The sequence below is a fragment of the Medicago truncatula genome, chromosome 5 (assembly GCF_003473485.1).
Source record: "Medicago truncatula cultivar Jemalong A17 chromosome 5, MtrunA17r5.0-ANR, whole genome shotgun sequence".
Taxonomy (NCBI): Eukaryota; Viridiplantae; Streptophyta; class Magnoliopsida; order Fabales; family Fabaceae; genus Medicago; species Medicago truncatula.
The window spans coordinates 12,990,910-13,018,089 of record NC_053046.1 but is presented as its reverse complement, the minus strand read 5'-3'; the positions used below and the strand labels follow the sequence as shown (position 1 = coordinate 13,018,089).

At 31.9% G+C, this 27,180-nt stretch overlaps 1 protein-coding gene across 1 annotated transcript; it reads left to right on the top strand.

Moving 5' to 3' along the window:
- The first annotated feature begins 5,138 nt into the window (after window positions 1-5,138).
- LOC25495007 (probable E3 ubiquitin-protein ligase EDA40) lies at window positions 5,139-7,699 on the top strand. Its single transcript, XM_013598236.3, has 2 exons — window positions 5,139-5,773; window positions 5,884-7,699. The coding sequence occupies exons 1-2, from the start codon at window positions 5,402-5,404 to the stop codon at window positions 7,585-7,587; spliced, it is 2,076 nt and encodes a 691-aa protein (XP_013453690.1). The 5' UTR covers window positions 5,139-5,401; the 3' UTR covers window positions 7,588-7,699.
- The last annotated feature ends 19,481 nt before the right edge of the window (window positions 7,700-27,180 follow it).

Genomic DNA, 27,180 nt, shown 5'->3' with positions numbered 1-27,180 from the left:
TCTCAATATAAGTGACCCTATGTGCTGGTTGATTACCCTCAAAGTCCTTCTCACAGCATTATGAGATTTTGGCCACATACCTTTACTTATTCATTCTTGACTCTTAGGGAATGCAATTCCATAAATAAACAAGTGTTTATATCATAGAAGGAGTAATTACTTTAGAGAATATATGTTTTGAGGGGGAAAAAGAAGTACATTAAGTTTCTTACTTCCAACCCTTTTTAATCCCCAAATATAGTAGTAGAAGAAGTGGTGAACAAATTAAGATGCACATAATTGATGGAGAATTTGATAAAGACACATCCCCGGTGGGAAGTGGAACTAGTTAAAAAAAAAAGATGCATTTTTTGCTTTTGTTTCAAAGATGCATTATCTCGCAATGAGACTTATCTTGTCATGAATGCTTGAACCATGAACCATTAGTTCTTCATCTCTTTCCAAGAGTGTATTATGTGGCAAGATCGTCCGAGGAACAACTGCATGTATTGCTCACACATATCCCTTAAGTGAGAGGTGTCACATGTCGACCATTATGAGTGTCACGTCAGTTAAGACTAAGTCAAAAGTGGCATTGGAGGCCAAAACTGCCAAAGATCCAATACATAAGAGGCTGTTTTGTATTTTAATTAGTTAGGAGGCTAAAAAAGATAGGGGCCAAAAGTGCAATTAAGCCTTATATTAAATACAAAAATACATTAGGTATTCATCGAACATAAAGAATACCTTTAAAAAAAGAACATAAACAATAGTTTTTTGTTTATAAATATCACCGGATGAAGTATGGATTAAATTTTTTTTTTTAAATGATGAACCAAAACTATGAGTTGACCCAAAATATTTGGAGAAAAGATGCATTTAAGCATATGTTTAGTTTCGATTTTAGAAGATAATAATGATTCTAAATGTTGTATATTTTATTTTATTATATTTAGATGATTTAAAGAAAAATTTATTCGCCTGTATATTGATTATTTGAAACTGAATATTTAGTTTTTGACTTCTACAACAATTTTTAACCATAAGATTTAACTGTAAATTTTGTTAAATCCACTTTTACATACATACATTTAATTATATATTATTTCGAACAACTTGCATGCAGAACTACTTGCAATCATATATGGTTTGAAGTTGTTTGCATGCCATGAAATTGAATCAAGCTCCTCCCAATGTTTGACGTGTTTATGCAATTATCATTAGAAATATTAACGATCTCCTTAATCTTCCTTGGAATGTGCATCTTACCCACACCTTTCAATAGGTAAGTGAGTGTGCAGACTTTTTAACTAAGCATTGTGCTGGTCACAATTCTTCTTGGTGCTACTTGGAGAACCCCCTCTCGAGTTTGGAAGCTTACTTCTCGTTAATATATCTAGAGTGCAGTTCTTAAGGCCGTAGTTTAGTTTTCTTTTGCTTTCTCTTTTTTTGTTTTATCTAATTACCAAAAAATAATATATCATTTTATATTCAACTCTTTTTCATATAAAATCAATTTTATAAAATCAATTCACTAAATCATGCACTAAATCTATATATTTATATATTTTTGATCTAAAAAACCATACGCTTATAATAAATTAATTCTAAATAAATTTTTATCCGAAAATAAAACAGATATTGTAATATAGATTTGTTTTTATAAATCTGATACTTCATATGCTCAGACATTTTCTATAGTATTATATAGAAGGTGAAAGACAAATATATAAATTTTAATCAAATCAAATCATAAAAGAAAAACTTTGATGATGATGGAAACTTTACAGGAAAATCAGAGTTCAAACTTTACACAGTGAGGCAAGGCCTGCCCTCATAGAACTGTGTTTTTATGAGCAATTTTAAGTAAGTCAGCGTTTCCTTAAAATGTGCTCAGCAGCTAAACATTCAGACTTCAATAGCCCCATCCTGGTGAAAGGTCAAAATTCCATTGCTCCCAAAAATATTGGATTCTTGTTTTACTATTATCCTAACTAATAAAATCAAATCAAGTTTTTTTTTAGAATTTTTCTAAATTAGTTTATTTATTTCATCACTATAGTATTATTATTTATATTCTTTATTTAGAAAAATTCTTATTTATTAATTTTGTATGGTCTGCAGCAGTTTAACCTAATTTTTTTCCGCTCATTAGTTTTATTAGGTTTGCAATTATTTATTTAACCTAACAAATTTCATCTAAAAAAATGCATCGCACCAATTTCATTCATATCCTCTTGCCTTTTTTTTTTCAAAGAAAATATTTTCTACACTTATTTGATGATGCACGTTTGTTTTAGAAACTATGAGCATATCAATAATCACGTTTGATGCCTTCTATTTTATACTTTTTTGTTCTAGAAACTATGAGCATATCAATGATCACGTTTGATGCCTTCTATTTTTGGATTTTTTTGACAATATTTTGTATTTCATGCCTTTATTTCATTTCTATCATGTTGCCTTTTTTTTTACAATATTTTCTATACTTATTTAATACTTTTACAAACAGAATACCCTAATTTCCATGCAAATTCGGCTACCCTAATTTCCATGTAAACTTGGTTATATATATCCGAATTATCGATATGATTACCTAATTTTCTTTTATAATATTTTCCGATGATTTCGTTCATTCCAAACCACGGAATCATCGTATGTTTAATAATTTTGGCTAAAAAACTACCTTTGTTTTTGATACACAACAATAGTAGTCTAGTACTACGGAGTATTTGCCCCCCCAACTTATTATCACCCCTCGAACCATTGGTAAATACGTCATGAATCCCATTAAATAAAAGCTGCGCTGAATACAACTGCGTTATTATGTCATCAATATCCCTAGTGCCAAAATTCAACAATAAATAGCTTATGTGCTGCAATAGGGGGGCTCAACAATTTGATAATGGCATCATGAATTAATTTTGACGTTAAAATAAGTTGGAGTAGTTTAGGGTGAACAAAGATTATAAGGTCAATTTTCTACAGTGTTTTGCTTGGGCGTGTCCTAGGGATTGATGTGCTATTTAAAAACACTAAAAACTATCATACCCATCTTATGGCCGTTATTTTATTCAATTATATCTCGACGACTATAACACAAAAATCAATAATTATTGTCATAGTAATAAATGGACTGCAGAGATGAAATGACTAATACACCCTTCCCTAGAGAAGAACTGGTCTATATTCTGAACATCACAATTTCCCACACCATATTGTAATAACACAATTGCCAACGAAATGGAGCCCACTAAAAACGAACCAGATCATAGGTATCAAACTTAGTTCAGCTACAACTTAATGCTAGTAGTACATTACAGTACCCTTACCATACATACAGCTCATTGAAATTTCAATTTTGGTCAGTGATTCATGCAGGTACCCATCAATCAATTTATTACCCTAAGTTAAATAAAATATTGAGGAAAGAATCAGAATCATAATCCTTGACATGGTTTTTTGTTTAGTGGAAAAAAGAAAAACTGACGAAGATTAAGGCGAAAGGGATGAATCATGATTCATGGGGTAAGGTAAACTATGATCGTGCATAGCAAAAGAAAATGAATGTGATTTTTTTGAACATTTTTAGGTCAAGATTTGTTTGCATGGGTCGGTGGTGACCATAACGTGGGAATAGGATAGTGATGTACAATTCCAAGACAAAAGGGTTGACTTATACCTTTACTTACTCTAGTTAATGACCTCTATTTGCCAGTTACTAATGTTAATCCCAATGACAACTTTTTTCACTTTACCCAGATAATAATATTGCCAACTATGGAAAAAAGTTTGTGTTTTTCTAGATATTAACAATGGTTGTTATTGTTAATTAATACTCCCTCCGATCTTACACATAAAAAATATTATTTTTTTAAATATATTTAATAATTAATGTATCTAATCTTCATTGTAAATTAGATACATAATTATTCATTGTATTTAAAAAAGGAATTTTTTCTTATATATAAGATCGGAGGGAGTACGTCATTTAAGATAGTAAGAGAAGTTGTCTTCATTATTTTTGTCTAAACCAGATTATCATTGCACAATATGGAGTACATGTGAACACGCTCCTTAACCCTTCTACTTAACTTGGTGTACTACTTCATTCGTCCCAAATTGCATGACGTTTTGGGCATTTCACACATATTAAGAAACACAATTAATATTGTGTGCAAAAGAGATATTATGAATTGATTTACAAAATTGTCCTTAATAAATAATACTCCCTCCGGTCCTATTTATAAGAGAATTTTGGGTCAACAAAAGTTGATGTATCTATTTAAAAATTCAGTCCAAATACATTCACTTTTGTTGACCTAAATTTCTCTTATAAATAGGACCGGAGGAAGTATGTGAAAGATAAATGAAAGAATTGAAAGAAGAAAGATTAATAAATAGTTAAGGTTATAATAGAAAGAATAACATTAATATATTGTAAAGCGACATATAATTTGGAACAATTTTTCTTTCCTAAAGCAACATACAATTTAGGACGGAGGGAATACGCTCTTAATAATGGTGAAATAATTTTCATCAGACTGCAGAATTATCTACTTTTAAACATATTCAAACCAAAAGAAAGTTGGATTCTACAAAATTGATTAGATTCTAAAAGCTAACTACACAATATGGTGTTCAAACAATTTTTTTCAAATTATTATTGACAGGTGTTTAAATTTAACACATGTTTAGTTTTAATTTTGAAGAGTTAAAAATGTACTTTGTGGTAGAATTGATTTTATCATATATGAAATAAGAATTTGTACATTTTTACTTCTATAATTGATTTTAATCTTAAATTCATTGTTAATTCCACTTTCACATTCAAATCGCTTTTATCCTAAATCAATTTTATATAATCAATCACTCAAAATTAATTATTATCACCGCATAACCAATTAATATATTTTAATGTTTAACAATGGTTTGAATATTGCCCTCTTCAAAATGTGCCTAGGGATGTGATATTGCCCTCCTTACCACCAAACCAAACAAGCACTTAAAATCAAATTTAAAGGTTAGTTCACTTTAATTATGTAATTTTTTCTTAACCAAAAGTAAAAATATAAATATGTGCAATACAATAAATTAAAAATGGCCTACCATTTCATCCAAATAAATGGTGTGGCCTAAAAGGCTTTTTTCATTGGGGTAGTGTTTTTGGGGGTCTCAAAACGGAAATATAGAAAAATAGACCTAGGTCAAGACATAGATAAATAGACAACAAGGAACTGAATTAGAAAGAAGAAAAAGAGAAACATGAAAAGGCTCTTTGAATCTAATCCATTTCTCTTCATCCTCTTTATATCTCTCTAACACACTTCCTTTCTCATAAACCCATTATATCATCCACTCTTCACCTTCAATACCCAAAAACAAAACCCATTTGAAATCAATCAATCACACAAGAGTGAAAATGGTTACTGGTTGGAGAAAAGCATTTTGCACATCAATTCCTAGAGACAAAGAACCAAAAATAACAACAGAGAAAAAACATCATCAACATTGTGAAAATTCCTCAACAAATCAAAGTCCTAGAATAACTTCCAAGTTTGGTTTTTTCTCAAACCCATCAACACCTAGAACTCAATCTCAACCTTCCTCAACTGGTTCCTCCACTCTTCGTTGCAAAACCTCAATTTCTTCAACAACTTGTTCTGTTCCTAATAGTCCTAAACTCCAATGCAATAATCATAACCCAAAAACCCCTAAATCATTCACTAATCCCAATTCACCCAAATCACCTTCAAGTTTCTCATTTCTCAAAAACACTCTACGCTTATCCAAAGTAAGTTAAAACAAAATTCATCCTAATCTTATTCCCAAATCAAATTAATCATGTTTAATGTTTATACTCTGATGTTTAATATTAATCATGGTTGTTTATTTTTTGTGCAGAATCGATGTGGAATATGTATGCAAAGTGTGAAAAGTGGTCAAGGAACAGCAATTTTCACAGCTGAATGTTCTCACACTTTTCATTTTCCTTGTATATCAACTCACGTGACGAAGCAACCTTTGCACGTGTGTCCAGTTTGTGGTACGAATTGGAAGGAACTACCGGTGCTTTCAATTCAACACGAAAAGAACGAAAACAGAGATTCAAGAAATTTCAAAGTCTACAATGATGATGAACCTCTTATGTCACCAACTTCGTTATCGAGATTCAATCCTATTCCTGAATCGGAAAACGAAACTGAAGAAGATGAAGATGATGATAATGTTCAGTTTCAAGGTTTTAATGTTAATCGTTCTTCGCCGGTGGTTAGGAAGAATCTTGAGGTGTGTTTGTTGCCGGAAACTGCTGTTGTTGCTGCGAATCGGAATTATGAGACTTATGTTGTTGTTTTGAAGTTGAAAACTCCGGCGCCAGCGCCGGTGAAGGTTTTGCGTCGTGCTCCGGTGGATGTTGTTATTGTTCTTGATGTTGGTGGAGCTATGTCAGGTCAGAAGCTTCGTTTGATGAAGAATACGATGAGACTTGTGATTTCTTCTTTGAATGCTACTGATCGTTTATCGATTGTGGCATTTTCCGGTGGATCGAAAAGATTGTTACCGTTGAAAAGAATGACCGGTGGTGGACAGAGATCGGCGCGTCGAATTGTCGAAGCACTCGCCGCTATTGATCAAATTAGAGACGCTGTTCCAGCGAAGAATGATGCGTTGAAAAAGGCAGCAAAAGTTCTTGAAGATCGCCGTGAAAAAAACCCCGTCGCCTGCATCGTTGTTCTCTCTGATATTGTTGATTCACGCGCCGTGAACGCGTCGTTTCAGAAAATATCACTGGTTTCATCCACGCGCCTTTCGAACATGGAAGTTCCAATTCACGCGGTTCGTTTTCCTAAAGAAAGCGAGTGTACACACGCGCTACCAGATGAAATTCTTTCGAAGTGTATAAACAGTTTATTAACCGTGGTGGCTCAGGATGTTAAGATTCAGTTAAAGATTGTTTCACGCGCGCGTCCGGTTGAGATTGCGGCAGTGTACTCACTCGCGGGTAAACCCGCTCCAATTGAACCGGGTTCAATTAAAATTGGTGATTTATACGCTGAAGAAGAAAGGGAGTTATTATTGGAGCTTAAAGTGCCGGCTGTGTCAGCTGGGTCCCACCATGTTTTAACAGTTTTATCTTCTTACCGTGACACAGTAACTCGTGAGATTGTGAAACCCTTTGAGCAAGCAATGTTGATTCCTCGTCCCCACACCGTTCGATCTTCTCAGATCGAAGGGCTCAGAAATTTCCATGTCACTATACGAGCCGTAGCCGAGTCTAATCGGCTCGCTCAACATAGCGATGTGTCTGGAGCTTATCATTTGCTTTCTTCGGCTCGAGCTCTATTTTTGCAATCTACCAAGCCGGTCGAGGAGGAATACTTGCGTTGGCTTGAAGTTGAGCAAGCTGAGCTTCAAAAGCGTCGAGAGCAACAACGAACTCAAGGGCAAAATCAAAGGCGGAGGAATAGTCGCTCCGAGGAGAAATTAGAGCCGCTTACGCCGACATCGGCTTGGAGAGCTGCTGAGAGATTGGCTAAAGTTGCTATCATGAGAAAGTCTATGAATAGAGTTAGTGATTTACATGGCTTTGAGAATGCAAGATTTTAGAATTAGAAGAAAAGAAAAAAAAAAAGACACTAATTGTAATTTTATTTTTAAATTTTATATATTTTTGTGCATAGGGAAAAATATTATAATAGAAATTTTTATTTTTGATGGACCGACTTAAAAATCTTATGCGATAATAGTGACAAAAGTTAGCAGACGATTATACCCTTTTTTCCTGTATAGTTAGCAGAGTCATGGCAGAGTGAACCCACATGAAGTTGATTGGGCTATGAGGTTTTGTTTTTTTGTGCTTTGTCATTTTACTTCTTACTCTTATAAATTTCGAAAAACCCAAAATTTATTCATGCAATTAATTCACATCGATCCAAAAGAGTATTCTGTTCAGAGAATAGTATAGATATATTAAATTGAGAATCCTAAGTTGATTCTGTGTACAAAATATCAATTAATAATACTAGCTTCTGTTCAAAGGTCTGAATCAATATTGTAGGATAAAAAATTAGTGTATAAATTAACAGCACTTTTTGTGTGTTTGTAAGAGCTGTTAGCTCAATTAATTAGTTAATGAAAATGACGGTTGGATTAGTTAGAAAAGATAATGACAATTGTTAATGTCTAATCCTGTTTTTAGGAATTTTACTTTCTAATCTTATCCAAAGACAATGCATGTGAAATTCTGCTTTCTGATCTGACACTGCAATTGCATCAATATCCTATCATAAGATTAAGAACAATTGTCAGTGAAGAGGTTGTCTAGATTTAGCATAGTGTTCTTCATTTGTAACGCACTATGTAGTGGGGTTATGCTTCCATGGTGCTGAACAAAAACTATTAAAATGCAAAGTTGTGTTGGAAAAGTAGGATTATACCAAAAAGAACTTCCAAAATGTTAGGTTATAGTGAGATGATGATGAGTGCTAAAAAGTAAAAAACTACCCTACTAATGGTGAATCCAAAGAGGATGTTAACATTTGCTGAAATACAAGGCAATTCTTAATCATTGTTTTTCTGTCTAGGAAATGTTTTAGGGAGTTTTATGGATAGGAATTAAAATAACTTTCATAGATTTCATTCATGTAACATAACTTTCAATAGAACGGTTTTCATGTTTATGAAGTTTGGATTTATGTTGGTTTGTGGCACAAGTGATGTATCTTTTTTAGAGAAAGGGAGCAAAGTATATAACAAACAAATAGTGAGATGGTACGTCAATCATCAATGCTATGCTTGTCGGTAACGAATTTTTGTTGGTGAACTTATGCGATTTTATGGAAACATAATACAAATCTGTGAAACTCTGACTAAGGAATAAAGTTAGTTCTTCAAAATTCGTATGTTAATTTCAGTAATATATGATCTTTATTAGGAGTGTTTGGTTTTAGGCTTTGTTTAGATCGGAAAAAAAGTTGGAAGGAATGAAAGTTAGAGAAAAGAAGGTTAAAGTAAAGAACAGTGCGATTCTGATAGAATCAGAGGTCATGTTCAAATATTAAAAAATGATCCTCTATTGCAAAATAACATCAAAAATAATAAACTAATCAAACGATATTCGTAAGCATTTATAGTTTATAATTAATTTTTAAATACATAAAATTTAAGAATTATATTCATTTAGTAACATTGTTTTTAAATATTTTTCTTTTATCATTGGGAAAAAGAAAGACAAACTGGTCAACTTGGTTGTCTAAAGACTTCGGAGGAGTTGGGTAATAGAGTGAGAATTAATTAGAACGGAGAAGTCCATGTGGTTAATGAGTGACATTTGTAGCCTCAAATTTAACTAGTCGATCATCACATTCATTGCCTTCCGTCAAGGCATATGTAAAATAGTGTGTTATAGAGGAGATGAGAGTTTTCTAATGAGAGAAAGAATAGTCCAACGAGGATGAAAATTAGAGTTATGAACATCTTCAATCAAATCCATAACATTTTTAGAGTCAAACTCAAAAATAATAAATTTATGACCAATGTCCGTTGCCAACTGAAGACCTACCCAAATGGTTGAGAGTTCAGCAAATATATTAGATGTTGTACCACAAGAACCAGAAAAACCATGAATCCAAATCCCATTAGAGTCTCTCAAGAGACCACTAAAACCCGCACTACCTTGGTTGCCAAAGAAAGAACCATCCACGTTAACTTTGATATAATCATCAGTCGGTGGATGCCACAAATATGAGGAAGGACATGACAGTCCTCATGTTGAATAAGAGCATTTATCATAGAAGAATGATTTAAGAAAATACTCTTAACTGAAGCTCATAATATTTTTTCGACCATCTACTCTATTAAATACAATTAGAGATTTGGTATACTTAGTTTAACATTGTTTAAAGTAGTTAAAAGTTAGTTGTGATTTGTTGTTAGTTGGTTATGATATTAGTTATTTTAGGATTACTATATACAATGTTCATTGTAATCTACTTCTTCATTCTATTAATTTTTAAATCAATATATTTATCTTTTTATCGGGCTCTACCATACTTCTCAACAACCTGCCTCTTCCCCCATGGTCGCCTTCCCCTCGACCACCGACAAACTAGAAATGCCACATCTCATATCTTCCACTTGTTATCATTCTTATGATTTATAAGTATCGTTCTTGTTGGACTCAAGCACGCACAACAATAGTTAGGGTTTACTTTTTGACACAAATTTTAGATTGGAATCCTTACTCAAAAGAATGAAACTTCTGATAAGATAGGGTTTACTTTTTTGATGCATTCCCTACGCACAATTTTTGTATTCTTACTTCGGTTCTTTAAAACTAAGGTCAATTAGTTGCTTCTTCCATCATTTTTAATGACCCTATCCAAATCAATTCAACTCAAAGCTTTTAGTGGTTTTGATTGGCCTACTTCCCTAAAACTTGTCGATCTACCACTAGCTGGTGTATCTTCCTTGACAACTCTCCCATTTCATAGAAGTCAAAGAAATAAATCATTGTATCTCTCTCCTCGTTTGAAGTCGAATATTGTGAACTTGTAGCCACCGTAAGACTTTATATTAGTCCTAACTTACTCTTACAAAATCGGTTGGTGAGAGTATGAAGAATGTAACTATAACGTCCGTTTCGAATTATTTAATTATTTAATTGAGTCTAGAATTTATTAAGATGAGTTTATATTATATTTATATAATATATGTGTGATTTATATGATTTATATGATGGAGGTGATTTTATGAGATTTATGAGGAGTTGTGACTTATTTTATTGTTTACTAAAATAAGATTTGAAAATAAAATAAATATTGAGTTTAGGGGTTGTTTTGAGATTTTATAGAGTGTTGGGGGAGAAAGAGAAATAAGATAAGATAGATGGAGGATATATAAATAGGGAAACCTAGTTTAGAGAAAAACATTTGTACGTACGATCGTTTTTGGAGAAAAGGGAGAAAAAGCCAAGATAAGGGAGAAGACCTAGAGGGGCTGCGATTTTCACATTCTAAGGTAAGGGTGAGACTAACTTTGCAATTCTATTAAGTCTGTGATTCAATGGTTAGGTTTAACATGATTTAGGATGAATTTAAGAGGAATCGGAAACTAGGTCAAAACTATAGAATTGATGATTAAACGGTGAAAAGTTGTTAGATTGATGTAGAAATTGTCCCTAGACCTTAGATAATGATTATGATGAATTCTGGAATCAATGTTAGGCTTAAAACCATGAGAATTGGTGATTTTTGTGAAAAACTGCACTTCTGCCCGTAGAGACATTCATCGCTCGCCTCCCGAGCCACGATCCTCGTCACGGCGAGTGATGAACTTCATCGCTCGCCACGCGAGCAACCTTTCCCCGCCTTGCGAGATTGACTAGAGAGCATGCAAGATTTCGTGATTTTGACTTTTGAGTTGATCCTTAGATGCTTTTGAAAGCCTGAACATGTCTAATAATGATTAGGAAAGAATGTAGGATGAGATTGGACCTGGAAAGATTTAGAATGAAACTTGTGGGATTCTGACCTGAACTCGCCACAGCGAGCAGAGGCCCTCGCCTCGCGAGTGACCTAGAAACAGAGTGACTTGTTAGGTTTTTGCGACCTTTGTTGCACGAGTCGTTGAGAGTTGAACCTTGGGGTAGTATTAAGACTTAATGATGATGTTAATTATAATATGTGAAGTTGTTTAAGATATGTTGATGTTGATTACGATGTGATATAATGTTATGTACATTATTTGAAGTATAATTGAATATTTAAGATGTTGTTGACTTGCATTTGATATCAATATGTCATGCTGTTTTGTATACTGCCTATGTTGCTATTGTTATTTAACTATGCTGCATGAGTCGGTCTAAGTTGATGAAGATGATGATGTTTCCAAATTATTGGATTATATAAGAGGTTGTCGAATTAAGATGTTTAAGAGGTCAAGTCCATGCATTAGCATTTCACTGTTGGGGGCTTGATGCCCTGGAGCTTTGTACTCAACAGGATGGAGCTTTAGCTCAAATAGCGATGGGGGCTTGATGCCCTGGAAGTATATTAATACTCAAATAGCGATGAGGGCTTGATGCCCTGTATTGGTACCACATGCATATAAGAGGTCTAAGTTGGATAGTTGCATTTGTCGAGTCGAAGATGATAAGTTGTGAAGTTGTGATTACTCATATGAATTGTTAACGAAGTGATTTATGATATATTATTATCTATGATGAATAATAAGATGTTTTTATGTTGTTAAATATAATTGTTGAATTATATGCTTAATATTATTGTTTTGTGAAATCTCACCCCTTCTGCTTGGAAATGTTGCTCTTCGTATGAGTAACTTGCAGGTGATCAAGAATAGGTTGCTGTCGTGAGTGGCCTTTCCTCATTGAGTCTTAGGTTGCTCTGATACGTAACGAGAGGGGATCTTTAGTGGCTATTTCTCTTTCCTTTGCGTATATGCTATGTTTTTATGTTGTTTAACTGAACTTATGAGATGATTTTTATGAGGCCTGCGTGCCAAGACAATTTATGATGATTTTATCCGCTGCTATGACGTTGATGAATTATGTTGAAGGATAAATTATTATTTATCTATTTAAGATTTTTAAGAAGTCTGATATCCCGTTATATGTTGTTTACTCTGATAAATGTTTATGAAATTTTTAAGTTGGAAAAACGGGGTGTTACAGTAACTCATTATAAACTCTTTTTTTTGTACATCTCATTATAAACACTAATCATACCTTATCTTTTATCAATGTAGCTTGGTGCGTGTATATAAATAGACGGTGATCCGATTCGATAAGCTTTGATGGCACACAAGGTTTTTATTCATAAACTTGATACTATATGACGTTTTTATATTGGGTCAAACCAAAGTAGTCAATAACTACCAATAACGGTCGCACGTGGCATAGCGGCGATGAACCGCTAGCAGTGCAAAATCAAATAGTGGCCACTTCAGGTGCTATAATGTCAGAATGGAGCAGAAATCGAATGCTTCAGCGACTATTTGATTTTACTAGGAAATTTCCAAATTGACCATATTTTTAAAACCTTTTTTTTTTTTTACATTTTGAAAATTTCGTAAACCCTAACATTTTTTCAAATCTTTCTATCTTCTCATTTGTGCCTTGAAACACAACAAACTGGAAAACACGACTTAGAGATCTCTTCTCTCTTTTCTATGTTCTCAACTCACATGATCTATGTTCTCTTTCTCTATTTTCTTCTTCTTTGTCCTCTCTTTATTTGTTTTCATTTTTTTCTTTCTCAATTTTTTTCGTCCTATGTTTTCTTTTGTTTTATTGTTTCTCTTATTTTATGATTTTTTTTTATTTGTTCCTCTTTTTTTTTTTTTTGTTAATAATTGTTCCTCTGTCTTCTGTATTTTGATGCTTTGATTTATGAATGTTTTATGACATTTGAGTGTTATATAAATTATAAATTTGTGAGTACTCTACACAAAAGTCATGGAGATCTAGGCTTTTGTGATATGGAAGCATTTAATCTCTCTATGCTTGGTAAGCAAAGTTGGAAACTCTTGACCGACTCTACCTCCTTACTTACTCGTGTCCTCAAAGACAAATACTTTCCACGAAGGGATTTCTTGGATGCCTCCCTCGGTCATAATCCAAGCTTTACTTGGAGGAATCTTTGGAGTACTCAACATTTGCTTACTTTGGGTTATAGATGGAAAATTGGTGACGGTACGAAAATTAATGTGTGGAATATGCCTTGGATCCGTAACCTCCCCTCCCTCAAGCCTTCTACTCGTCCACCACTTTATTATGAAGATCTCACAGTGAATCATTTGTTGAATCCGGGTTTGAACTCTTGGAATCATGCAATGGTAAATTCTATCTTTAATCAATCGGATGCAGCTGCTGTTCTCACCACTCCTATTTATGCACGCTTAAGAGAAGATTCTCGCATTTGGAAGGTAACAACAGATGGGTCCTATACGGTCAAGTCCGCTTACCGAATCTGTATCGACCTTCTTCATGCATCCGTCCCTATGCAAGGTAGTGTTCCATGGCAGTTCCTACGGAACCTAAAAGTTCCACACCGGGTTCGATCCTTCCTTTGGGGCTTAGGTCACCAATGTCTTCCTACACGCACCAATCTTATCAACCGTGGTATTCCTTGTGATGATACTTGCATGTCTTGCAATCTCTTGGCTGAAACGCAGATGCATACATTTTTTGTTTGTTCAAAAGTTGCAGCTTGTTGGAGCATAATTGGCATTGATAATATTGTATATGAGCTACTCCACGAGGCTAATGACTTTACTGTAATGTTGTTTGACTTACTTGGCAGGCTATCGACGCAACAACAAACACTAACCGCTATGACCCTTTGGAGCCTATGGAAGAGCCACAACACTAAACTTTGAGAGTCCACTGACACCTCTCCCACCTTCATTGTCAACCGTGCCAAGGATGCTCTCCATGAATGGACTTGTATGCAAAGAGTCAAAATTCAAGAACGCAACTTAGATCATACCTTTACTTGGTCAAAACCTCCGATTGGTGTGATAAAGTGTAACGTCGATGCAGCTACCTTCAACGACAACTCTATCATGGGATACGGTATGTGCTTTAGAGACTCCTCGGGTCAACTATTATTTGAAAAATCAGATGTGTCACATTTCACCGCCACGATACTAGAAGCAGAATCCATTGGTTTGCTTGAATCTATCAAAATGGCAGTATCAAAGGGATTGCACATTGTTTGCTTTGAATCAGATTGCAAGTCCCTAGTTGATGCACTTTCTGTTTCAAATGTTCCTAGCAATGAGTTCCGAGATATCATATCACAATGTAGGAATCTATTGTTAGATAAACCCGACTTTGTAGTGTCGTATGTTCGGAGGCAAGCAAATAAGGTTGCTTATAGTATTGCTAGAGCGTCGTTATCCAATCCTAACCCCCATATTTTCTATGATGTTCCAAGGGCACTCATTAGCATTTCCTTTTTATAATATTATTCATGTAATTTATACAAAAAATACGATGACCGCTATTTATCATACTGTTTACGCTATCACGTTATCCATTTTTTAGGATCGATTGCTACGCATCGCTATCCATAATTGACTATAATGGATCAAACACATCCGTATAAAACCGATTTATAAAATTATAGTTGTATCTTCTCTTTATAAATTCTACTAGAACCTTATCTTACCGCCTCTAAAAAAAAGACCTTATCTTGTTTTTTTTAATCTGGTTATTGACATTTTCATCATTTCACGTCCAATTTTGGAGTTTTTGACATTTACTCCAACTTGTGGGGGTATTGGATAAAAGAACAATTCACTAGCTAGTTTGTTAGAGGTTCCTTTTATTATGTTATTGTAGTTATCTTACTTGTAGGTTGGTTAGGTGTTCAACCTTATCAGTTTTTTTTTGTATACATATTCTATTCCTCATCAATAATAGTTCAAGTCATCATTCAGTTTTTCTTCATTTCTTTATACTTATATATCTATACTTCCAACAAAATCATTATTATATAGAAGTGTACATGTGCTCTACTCCATTCTGCATTAAATGTGGGAAATTCATTCATACAAGATAATGGATATGAAAAGTATATGCATCTTCAACGGAAAACATATGGCTGTGCTTATTTATAGCATATATAATTAATATATCAATCAACGGTTATTAGTTGTGTGTGGTTTTCTTATTTTGGGTACAAGTTGGTGTGTTTCTTTAGTTGCAATTTTATTTAAAAAAAGATAAAAGCCTACTTATTAACCATTTTGGAATGGGATGGAGCTGAATGAATTCAATAATTGCAGCATTGAGTTCTTAGTTAAAAAACGATAATTACCCTACTGTGCAATTATTTCTGCACCCTTTAACCTTAGTATTCAGCAAGGTGGTAAAATTCTATTGCACCTCCACATCTAACATATTTTAATCAGTTAAACTAATGCCCTAATAGTACTTTATTCACCTTGTTGTCACGACCTTTCTCAACATCTCCATCATTAGTTTGGCTTCTGGCTTGAAAAAGAGAAAATTATTATTATTATACAAATATTAATTAGGGAACTTCTACGGTACACCCGTAAATTAAGGTGTACCGGTACTCTTACTTCAAAAATTTATAAATTAACTATCATTTTTATGAAATAAAAAGCTATTTGTTGATATTTATATTTTAGAAAATATCATTTCATAAGAAAAAAAACATCATTTCATTGTTTATAAAAATCATACTAATTTTTTTACATTTATTGTAAAAAATAATCAAAATTCTCTATTACGAGTACTAAAAATTCAGAAAAATCAAATTTTATTTCGTCGATGTTTTTGATAAATAAGATTTAATTATTATAATTATAGGTGATAGAAAACAATTTTTCTCTTCAAAAAATAACACATTTAACTATTAATTTAATAATTTGGTGTACCAATACACTCATATCTTTGGGTGTACCATAGAATTTACCTATTAATTATCATTTTACAACTGTCATATTAGATTTATAGAAGTCACATTCTTTCCACTTAACTGACTTGCATTGAACTAACTATATAAGAATTATATATTATTAGTGTCAGCTCAAGAGACTATGTTAATATTTTTACATCGTATATATCACATGAAAATTGATATTTTTATATGATTCTATCATCGTCATCGTAACCAAGTAATTGCTGATAAATTGTTTAGAAGAGTTTGAGTTTAATTTTTGTGCATAATAGTTTTTATCAGACGTTACTTACCTCTCAGTCAAACTCTGGATTATCATGATTCATTTTCCCCAAGAATTGTAGGGATAATAAACACTAAAAATAACAATCATCATCGTAAAATCTTTCTTTTTCTTTTATTAAATGTTACCGTAAAATCTTGTTACAACCAGAGTCATCTGAGAAGTAAAAAACAAAGTCCAACAAAAAAATGTTACAACAAGAATTTAAACTTGGATTTTTGAAACAATTTATCTTTATAGGGAACATATTCAAACAATTTGTATATAAAGTAAATATGTTAACTAAGTAAATTCAATCACTTAATTTTTTAGAGGAACTCAATCATTTAGTTATAAAATCCATATTTGATTCAATGAATCCTTTAGTTATAAAATCTATATTTACTAGCAGTACTACTGGTGAAATACACACCCTATCTGAATCAGAAATTTATGAAAGATTGAGAAAATATATATGTAGTAAAATATGGAAGCAACATCTGCGTGGAACAAAGAAAAAGTGAGTTAATTCCTCCATTGTACGTTGCTTTGGAAAAAAATTTGTCCTAAATTCTACGTCGCTTTACAATACCAATGAAGCATTAATATTATTTTTCTTATTATATCCTTAACTATTTACTACTTTCTCTTCTTCCAAGTCATTCATTTATTTTTCCTATATCATTTACTAAGGACAATTTTATAAAACAATTCATAATATCCCTTTCCAACACAAAATTAATTACATTTCTTAATACGTGTAAAATGTCCAAAACGTCATACAATTTGGGATGGAGGGAGTATATATTAAGAAGAGAAATGATATTTGAACAACCATTTTTTGACAACTTTTGTGACAACTTTCTCTTTCATACTCACATTATCATTCTACTTTATCTCTCTATTGCTTTGATTTTTGTGTCACTACCTAAATTTCTTTGTATAATTTAATTGTTCAAAAGGTTGTCATAAGAAATGGTTGTTCAAATAACATTGGATTAAGAATTTGACATTTAACTTTTTAAGCTATGGAAAGTTCCCATTGAATACAGTCATAATTTTAATCTTTATGGCTGGACCAAAGGCCGTTTCTTTCACTTTTGAGGAATATTGAGGAATTTTCCTTAATTTGCGCCCACTTTTGGAACCCTTTTAGGTGATGCTCATGAGTGTGGGACTACTTTTGTTTTTTTATTGAAAATTTAAAATATTGTAAATCCCAATAATAAAGAAAAATTCTTCTAAGCTTTTACATCTATATCTAAGCATAAACTTATTGCCACGAGGATGGTCCATACAAGTAACAAATGCTGGGATATGATAGGTTGCTTCTTCATGTGCAAATAAATTGAACTTGGTCATACTTTTGGTAGACAAAAATCATGTTCAGCTCGTGAGATCCAAAAATATGAGAACTTGGCTTAAGCTTAGCTTTGACGAAATGTTTGTGTTTTCATAAACATTTTTTAATGTAAGATCTTTCTCAAGTTTCACGCATCATCTATTTATCAGTTTTGCCTTCGCAACAAGTAGATACCCAATCCTTCAGAAAAAGAAAACAAGTGGATGCCCAACTTGTCGTTACCATACATACTCATGCTGGGCTTAGAAAAATATTTTTTGACAATTGCTTTTTAGGCACCTTAAAATTGTTCGCTTTGCTGAAAATACATTGCCAAAGTTACACTCGATCGGCTTTTAACACATAAAAATAGCTGATCGAAAGTTACGATCCGATCAAAAAGAAAATCGAGGTGTTGAAAAGCAATTTTCATTTTTTTTTCCATTTGTAAGGCCCAAGCTGTGATATATGCTATCAAAGCCCAATGCTTTGTATGTTTTGATAAAGGAAATTGTACCCTATACCCATACATTTATACCTTCACCCCTACAAAATACTTATATTTCCAATTTTACCCTTTTTATAACCCATTTATTTTTTCACTCATTTTTAACATTTCCTAATTAGCCATGGATTCACCCCTACATATTCTTACCTGATATTATGTAATTCTCAGAAACCTTCAACTTACATCTACGTACAAAAAAACCTTAATAATTATGGAATGATTTTTCAATAAAGAAGAAGAAGAAGGAAACACATTGTTTCTTCTCAATTTCTACAATCATAGCATGTTACTTCCTTTCAACCATTGCTCGCCATCGTCTCTCTTTTCATGGTGCCTCTTTGCAAATTTAAAATTGATTAAATTGAATCTCATACAAACCATTTTTTACCCTTATTTTATTGAATTGAATCTCATACAATTATGGCCTTTTTTTCATTGAATTGCATATTATTCATGTTAATCATAATCCATGAGGTTGAAAACGTTTTTGGATTTCCAGAAAAATCATAAACTTTCAATCCACAATACAAACCGAAAATCATCCAATTCCAAAAATTACTATTTTCCAACAACATATATGAATCGAGAACCACGACAGAAGACTCAAATTTCAAAACTAGCCATGTTAATAAATCTGATCCAACAATAGATCGGTTTACTCTTGATGATTTTTGGTGGAGAAAGCACAAGAAAACACACTTACACTTCAAATATATTGGGTGAACCATAGAAATTGCCTAAATACTCACTCATTCTTCATAAATTCTCATCCCATCTCACTTTCTCTCCTCTTTTCTTCTACAATGAGCTTTAACCGTTGACCTTTCATACAAAAAAAATATGTCTTCTTGAGCAATACAAGTATTCAGATTATATAATACCCCGGAACCATTTTCAAAAAAATATTGTTTCAGAAAAAATTGACTCATTTCACTTTTCAATACAATATTAATTACTTTTTTTTCGATTATAAAACTAATTAATATTACTTTCACCACTCTCAATTCAATATATTCTACTTTGCATTTATGATAAAGAGAATGCACCAATAGTTGATAAGGACACTCAAACTCATTTTTCTCTCTCTTTCACTTTTACACTTTTTCTTAATAAGTGTGAAATGAGCCAAGGGTTCAATTAAATTAAAATGGGACGGAGGGAGTATGAAACATGGTTTGGATTAAAGAATTCGAGCAAAAGATATTTTGGTAAAAAAAAAAAATTGGGTGTGTGAGTAAAGCGTAGGCTGGAAAAAGTAAAAGTCAATATGTTTTAGGTTTCAAACACAATTCTAGACACATTGTTTGGTAACTTTGGTGTAACGTTTGGTTGAGTTTTCAATTTAAAAAATGACGAAACCGACTGAATCTATATCAATTTGGTTTGATTTTCAACTCTTTTTAAGTAGTTGTAGCAAACCAAACTAAATTGTTGATGTTCAGTTCACCTGAAAATACAACATCTTTTGAATACAGAGTTTCAATCTTAAAATCAACTTTCAAGGAACAAAGCAAACTTTATAAAAAAGACATAATCGATAGGAAAACATGTAAAACCAAACGAAGGTGCGTAGAAACGTAAAAACAACTGCAACATGCAATATCACCATTTAAAACTTCATAAACGGAAGGAGGTGAAAACAAAGTAGAAAACTAAATTTAGTCACAAAGATATAAGGCTTGAAACATAAAGAGATACTAACAGCTGCGACACTGGAGCTTGAAGTGGTGACACTAGATCAACGAGAGATGATAAATTTAGGGTTTTGTTTTGAGTAGTGTTGTTTGAGAAAAAGATTGAATCGGAAAATAGAAGTAGACCGTGTGAAGCCATTAATGTAATGTATTTTCATATTGGCCCTAGGTTAAGTCTTGGTGGGTGTAAGTAATGGGATACCACTTGCTTATCATTATGTTATATAACATTAGCTAATTAAGGTGTGACATGTGGCACACACTTTAAAAAATACATATCAAATAAAATATTTATAAAATAACATTGGTATGTGGCACACTCTTATTGGTCAATGTTATATAACATTGGTACCTTAATGGTACACAAGTGGTGTCCGTAAGTAATGAGCATAAAAATTAACATGGTGTAATTTTTTTGGGTCCATGGTTATCATATATTTCAAAAAACAACAACTTATAACTCATCAATTCATTGGATTTCAAAATTCAAAAGAATGGGTAATTCTGCTTTGATTTGGTTTGTTTTTTCAGTTTTGTTTGGACCTAATCTAAGTTGAGTATTTCTTTTTCCAGTTTTTTTTTTTATACCAAAATAAGCATATATAACTCATTTCATCACGCAACACATATTGAATATAAGGATGAACAAGCTCAAAACTACATTCACCAGCCATGAAATTGTTGTCTTTACAAGGATATGAGCAACCATATTTGCTTATTCCTTAATGAACTTAACCTCAAAGTTTAAATGTAATGATAACATATAAAAAGTATTAGAAACAATTGTGCTACTTCCGGAGATAAATGAATATGTTAATAATTTGTGTTTTGAATATGAATTTTTTGGGATCATTTGGATGCAAATTCTAAACTGGCTTGCTATTTCTTGTGTTCTTACTTGTTCTCCTTCTGATCATGCTATTCACTAAGCTGCAAACCCTATGCTGTAGCTTTTAAAAAAAAAGATTACTGTAATTTAAGGTCAGCAACATGCTTTAACTACATTTCAGACTATGTTAATTTTATAATTGTGTTGGTTGGTAGTTCACTTTGGTTATTACAAAAATATTTTTCAGTTTAACTAATGTATGAGCTTAATATCTTTGGAGATACAAGGTTTTTTTTTTATTTTATTTTTTTTATCAAATCTTCGAAGATACATGTTGTAAAGCATCTTTAGTTTTTTTTTTTTTTTTTTTTTTGTAAAAAATTTATAATCTTATGACCCCAACTATTCTTAATTTCTAAACATATTTCACGTTTGTTATTCGCACCCTATAATTTTGATATTCTCACTCCCTCGCATATACTATTTCAAAAATACCTCTTGAATAATTTTTCTACTAGCTTTGGGGGAATCGAAATGCATTTATAAGGAGACGAGAGTTTAGTTGAGGAACTTTGATCAACAATGTGCTAACTTGGGCAAAACTCGTGTGGTAAATCAACCAATTTAGTACATCTTTTTTCAAATATAATCACTTCACGTAATGGTTGTGTGTTATGTCATTTTATGTAGAGTTATTGATAGAGGGATTTGGTTTGATGTAAAGCAACATGTAATTTTTCCAATAAACTTATATACTTGTAGGATGGTTGAAGAAGATTAGGTTGATCCTATTTTGAATTTGTATTTTTGTATCAAGTGAAATCAGAATATAAATAATTGATGAAGAGTTGGGACCCCTAAATACTGCAGGTCTTTTCTAGGAAATTTCTCATATATAAGGTCCCTTCGCGTCATAATTTTTTCAATCGTTAGGTTATAGTTAATGTTGGTGTGGGATATGTGGAAAGGGTTGGAGCCGGTGGATCTTTATTTGTGTCATGTTGAGTTGTGGCGAGAGTTTGGTACGATATTTGCAGGCGGTTAGGTTGGGAGTGGGTCTTGTCAGGTAATTTGGTGGTGTTGTTTCAGGTGTTTGTATTCTTAAAGGCAAAGAGGCGGTATAGGCTAGGTTTCCTTTTGGTCTAGCATGCAACTGTGTGATCTATTTGGAAAGTCCGAAATAATTTACTTTTTTTTTTTTGGAAGACTTGTTGAGGTTGAGCATCTACTCGATAGAATCCAATTTCATTAATGGAAGTGGTTCTTTGCCATACACCATTCACATCATTGCTTACTTTATAAGTGGAAGGTGGAGCTCGTCCTTGTTGAAACCAATAAGGTTCGGTGTGTTGGTCGGAGATGGATTTGATTTGTGTTTTGAGAGTTTGGGTGGGGCCCAAGTTCTTTAGGTTGTTCTACTAGGTAGGGTGCTCTTAGCCTTGGTGTCTTCTTGTCAAGAAAATATCTCCACATTTGTTTTTAAAAAAGCCAGATGAAATATATTAATAAATGGTGAGAACTATTCAACATGTCCATCCGGAAAAATTAAAAAATCAACGATTATAGGTCTAATTTGCGAGATTTTATGCAATTTTGTATCGATTTTATGTTTTGGTTGATCCAAATTTCTACAAAAAGGTGCAGTGTCCCACCCGAAAATTTAAATAATTCAATTATAGGTCTATTTTGTGAGATTTTATACAAATTTATGTCGGTTTTAGGTATCAGTTGATCCAAATTTCCGCAAATTGGTATAGTGGTCCACCCGAAAAATTTAAATAATTCAATTATAGGTTTAATTTGTGAGACTTTAAACAATTTTTCAATAGTTAATTTTAGTGGTCCACCCTGACATTTTTTTTTGACTCCGCCGCTGGCTACCACATAATCCTAATTATTGAGCTGGATAGATGTCAATGTTGGTTTCCGGCTAAAAACTATGAATATTTTGATGTATTCTTCAAAAAAACATTTGATGTGAAACACTTGATGATATTTTTCTACGTATCGGTACATATGCGTCCAAGACAGGGGTGTTTGTTAATTTTGCCTAAAAATAAAGTAGAAAGAATTAAAAGGGGACTTCCCTTAATTTTGCATAAAAAGATCCATGTAGGACAAGAAAAATCATTGGAATTGGATTTCCCTTATTTGGAATGCAAGAACTGAGTTTGGTGAGCCCTACATAAATTGGAAAGAAGGTAGAAAGATAATCAATGTTATTTGGGTTAATGGTGCTTTACTCATTTTGGTTTTCCCCCTGTAAAATATTTTTTTTGATTTACCCCCCTATAAATTTTTATAGGTCATAAAAAAACGAAAAAATTCTGAAAAAAAATAAAAATAAAGTCATTTTTTATGATCTATTAGGGGGTATTCCAAAAAAAAAAATTTACAGGAGGGAAAACAAAAAATGACCTATATTACAGGGGGTAAAGCACCATTAACCCATGTTATTTTCATAAAAGCCATCCATGCACTTGCTTGATAATTTGCATGATTATTTTATTATTTTGAGTTAATTTGATCGTGTAATATACGCGAAGTTTGAAAATTGACATTGTAAAATAAAAAAACATATTTCTCATATTATATCCATATAATTTGATATTCACATTCTTTTTTACCACATAATATACACGAAGATCAGAGAAGTGATTTAGAGGTTGAGTTTTTTCATGATGTTTTAGCAAGCATATTTAGAATGTTAAAATACTGTTTCCCATCAAAAAAAAAATATTCGATAAAGTGAGGATTAATTATGAATTTTTGTTCCCTGTAATTGAGAATTTCTTAATCAATACATAATTATGTCGTCCCTTATTTAAAAATTTCATGATGAAGGTTCTTACGATATTTTAACCATGACCACAAAATTAAAGGACATGATTTGACTCAAGAGTTGTAATGTTTACTCCGATCAAAATTGCAACTTAGCAAGTTTTTGTTGAAAAATCAAAATAAACCATGGCGTCTTCGAAATGCTATAAAATTTTGTAGATCATTTCTATGTATTTTATTAGATGTCTCTAAAAACAATCAACTCAAAATTCAATTTCTCAGCTGAAATTTCCATTTTTTATTTTTTGAGTTTTTAGTGCTTTAAAAATTCATAATTAATCAGTAATTTATCATAAAAGTTTAATTTTTTGCGGTTGAAATGTTATATAATTTTTCACAAGATTATAATATATGTTTTTTTTATTACATTGTCATTTTTCAGAATTCACATATAAGATCGAATTGAGTACTCTAATAAATATTTATGATAATTATTAATTCTAATAAGATTAATTTTGTAATTGTAATTTTTTTTGGTCAAGTGGTTAGAAATTCTCCTTTTTAAGGTGAATAAGTGGGGTCCCTGAGCTAAGCATACAAGAACAATTTTTTTTTGTTGTTAATATAGTCAAATAAAATGATTTTTTTTTTTAAATAATTGTTATAAACATCTTTGAAAGGTGTGCCCCAAAATATTAAGTAGTTCATGTAGTTGAGTTTAGAGATTAAAAAGATGGGTAGCTCACATAGTTGAGCTAAAAGATTAAAGGAGATGAGAAATAAAGGTCCGAGTTTGGATTCTTATAATAAAAAAAAAAAATACTACACATCTAATTTTGAATTTTCTTCTTTCAAGTTAAATTAATTGTTTATATGAAAATGACAAAAACAAAATAGACAAAAGCAGATATTTTACCCCTAAAAAAAAAAGCAGATATTTTAATAAAAATATATTTAATAGATATTTTAATAAAATGTTCAATCTTAGATATATTAAATATACTATTTAGTTTTATTTTTTATATGAACAATTTGGTATATGTGAAAATGACAAAAACATAAACGGTTAATATTATTTTCAGAGAGATGGAGTATAATGTATTTAGTACTTTATTGCTCCAAGAAGATATGACATACTCTAGTACGTAAATAAAACCTCCCCTAAATGGAACAAAATATTGCCATACCGAATACAAGTACACAACGTAATACCTTTTTCCTCTCAATAGAATAAGGTAATTTTTTTTCTTTTCCCAAACAATAATATTGTGCTCAGAACTTCATCATTGAAAGTAAATAAGTGAAGAATTTCAAATTTAAACATATACATCTGCATATTACAACGGTTTTTTTCTTCTTCCGAGTAATATAGTGGTTATATTATTCACTTTTTAAGGTAAATAAGTGACTTGTTCGGGTTTGAACCTCAACCTTTATATATATTATGTAATGTTCTATTAATTAAGTTAAACTCGCGAGTATCATATTGTAATGTTCTTACGGATGGATATATGTTTACAAGGACATTTACAATGTAATACTAATAATCCTCTTAGAGGAAGATAAATAATGATATCTTTACAAGTGTTAGTATTTGATTCCAGACAGATTTCCTTCACCTCAAGTTTTCCGTCACACGGGAATGGTGAAAATGAAAGCAAACAGAGAAAATAAAAGTAAAGATTCACAACTCACAATGCGACCTCTACCACATATCCCCTCCCTCAGTTATCAACTCCATAACCATTATGTAATGTAACCTCTTTGATTTACTAAATATTCACTTTCTTTGTTAGTCCTTTGTACTTTTTTTCAGCATATATTACATCATAGCCATTGATCCAATTTTAATGTGCATTAATTTCACGTGAATAGGATCATGTCTGCCTTCCAAATTACCACTAACCATTGAAAGAAGTTCATTTACAGCTGTGATCCAAAACATGAGTGTGTGAACATAGAAAATAACTTATAGAAATAAATGAAAGATAAAGACAAATTTTTAAAAAGGAAGAAAGATATGTCTTATATGGTAGTAACATTTTATGAATGAAATATAAATCGAACCTGGTACCATACTCATAAACATACACTATGCGGTCCTCGTGAGTTTAGTTCAGTTGAAAAAAAATAATGCATAATATATATAAGATTTGAGGTTTGAACCCTGCCAAAAAAAAAAATATATTAAACCTTTTCAATTAAGTCTTTACATTTCTACTTTTCAATTCTAATTTACATTAAACCTTTTTAGCGTTTTCAAAATTGATAGTATTATTTTATAGAAGTCATTAAAAATATAATTTTTCCAAAATCAAATTTATATTTTTAATGACTTTTATTTAACGTCACTGATGATATCCTTTTAGGAGTATTATTATTAGTAGTATTTTATTAATTGGTTCAATAGACTACTTCTCGATATCTCTGACCAGATGCAAAGGGAAAGTACAAAACATTTTTTTATCAAGACAACAACACTACAGAAACATAATCAATCATCTCCAAAAAAAAAAAAAAATCAATTTAAAAATACCAACCATGGCCATGCCACCACGTTTCAAATGAAACCCAATTCATTTTTCAATGTTTTCATCTTTCTTACAATGTTTTAAAAATTTTAAACAAACATATTTCCTCTATAATTAAAACATAAAATAAAATTGTACCATAAATATTAGATAAAATTAATTACTTTTTTGTTGGGCTCTTTCCTTCACTTTCTGCCCGTGGTGACCTCTGAATTGGGCTCATATCAGCCGCCGTTAGCTCTTTTACTTTTTTGGTTGTTTTTCGATTTGTTTGTGGTTCGATTTTGGGTTGATTTCGATATAGACCCATCTTTGCTTGGTATGATCTACAATGAATGATAATTTGGCATGGGAGTTATTTGAGTAGTCCAAAATCAAAATACCTGTCATTTTATATTTTTTTTTACAAAAATAAATGATATTCATACTTTCAGATTGATAGAGTATACTGATATAATGCAAATTCGCTAACATAAAAAACGATGAATCTGCGAACAAACTCACACAAAGTACAAAAACATACATATATGACAATATTCAAGTCTCCGGAATACCCATGACTCCGGATCTACAACGTTGATGATGCAAAAGTCAATGATTCGATATGCCCTGGATTTAAGCTGATATGATAATTTGATCCGAACAAATACCTGAACGAACAAGAAAGACAAACAACGTCGCACACAAAGACGACGAATAAAACAACGTTGCACTAAGACGACGAAATCACGAAAGAAAAAAAGAAATAGATGTGAAAATTGAAAATCACTTATTTCAATAAAAGGAAAAGAGAAAAACAAGGT

Coding starts and splice junctions, on each gene's coding strand:
- LOC25495007 (XM_013598236.3), top strand. CDS start 5,402: ATGGTTACTGGTTGGAGAAAAGCATTTTGCACATCAATTCCTAGAGAC. Junction 5,774..5,883: donor ACACTCTACGCTTATCCAAA/GTAAGTTAAAAC, acceptor TTTTTTGTGCAG/AATCGATGTGGAATATGTAT.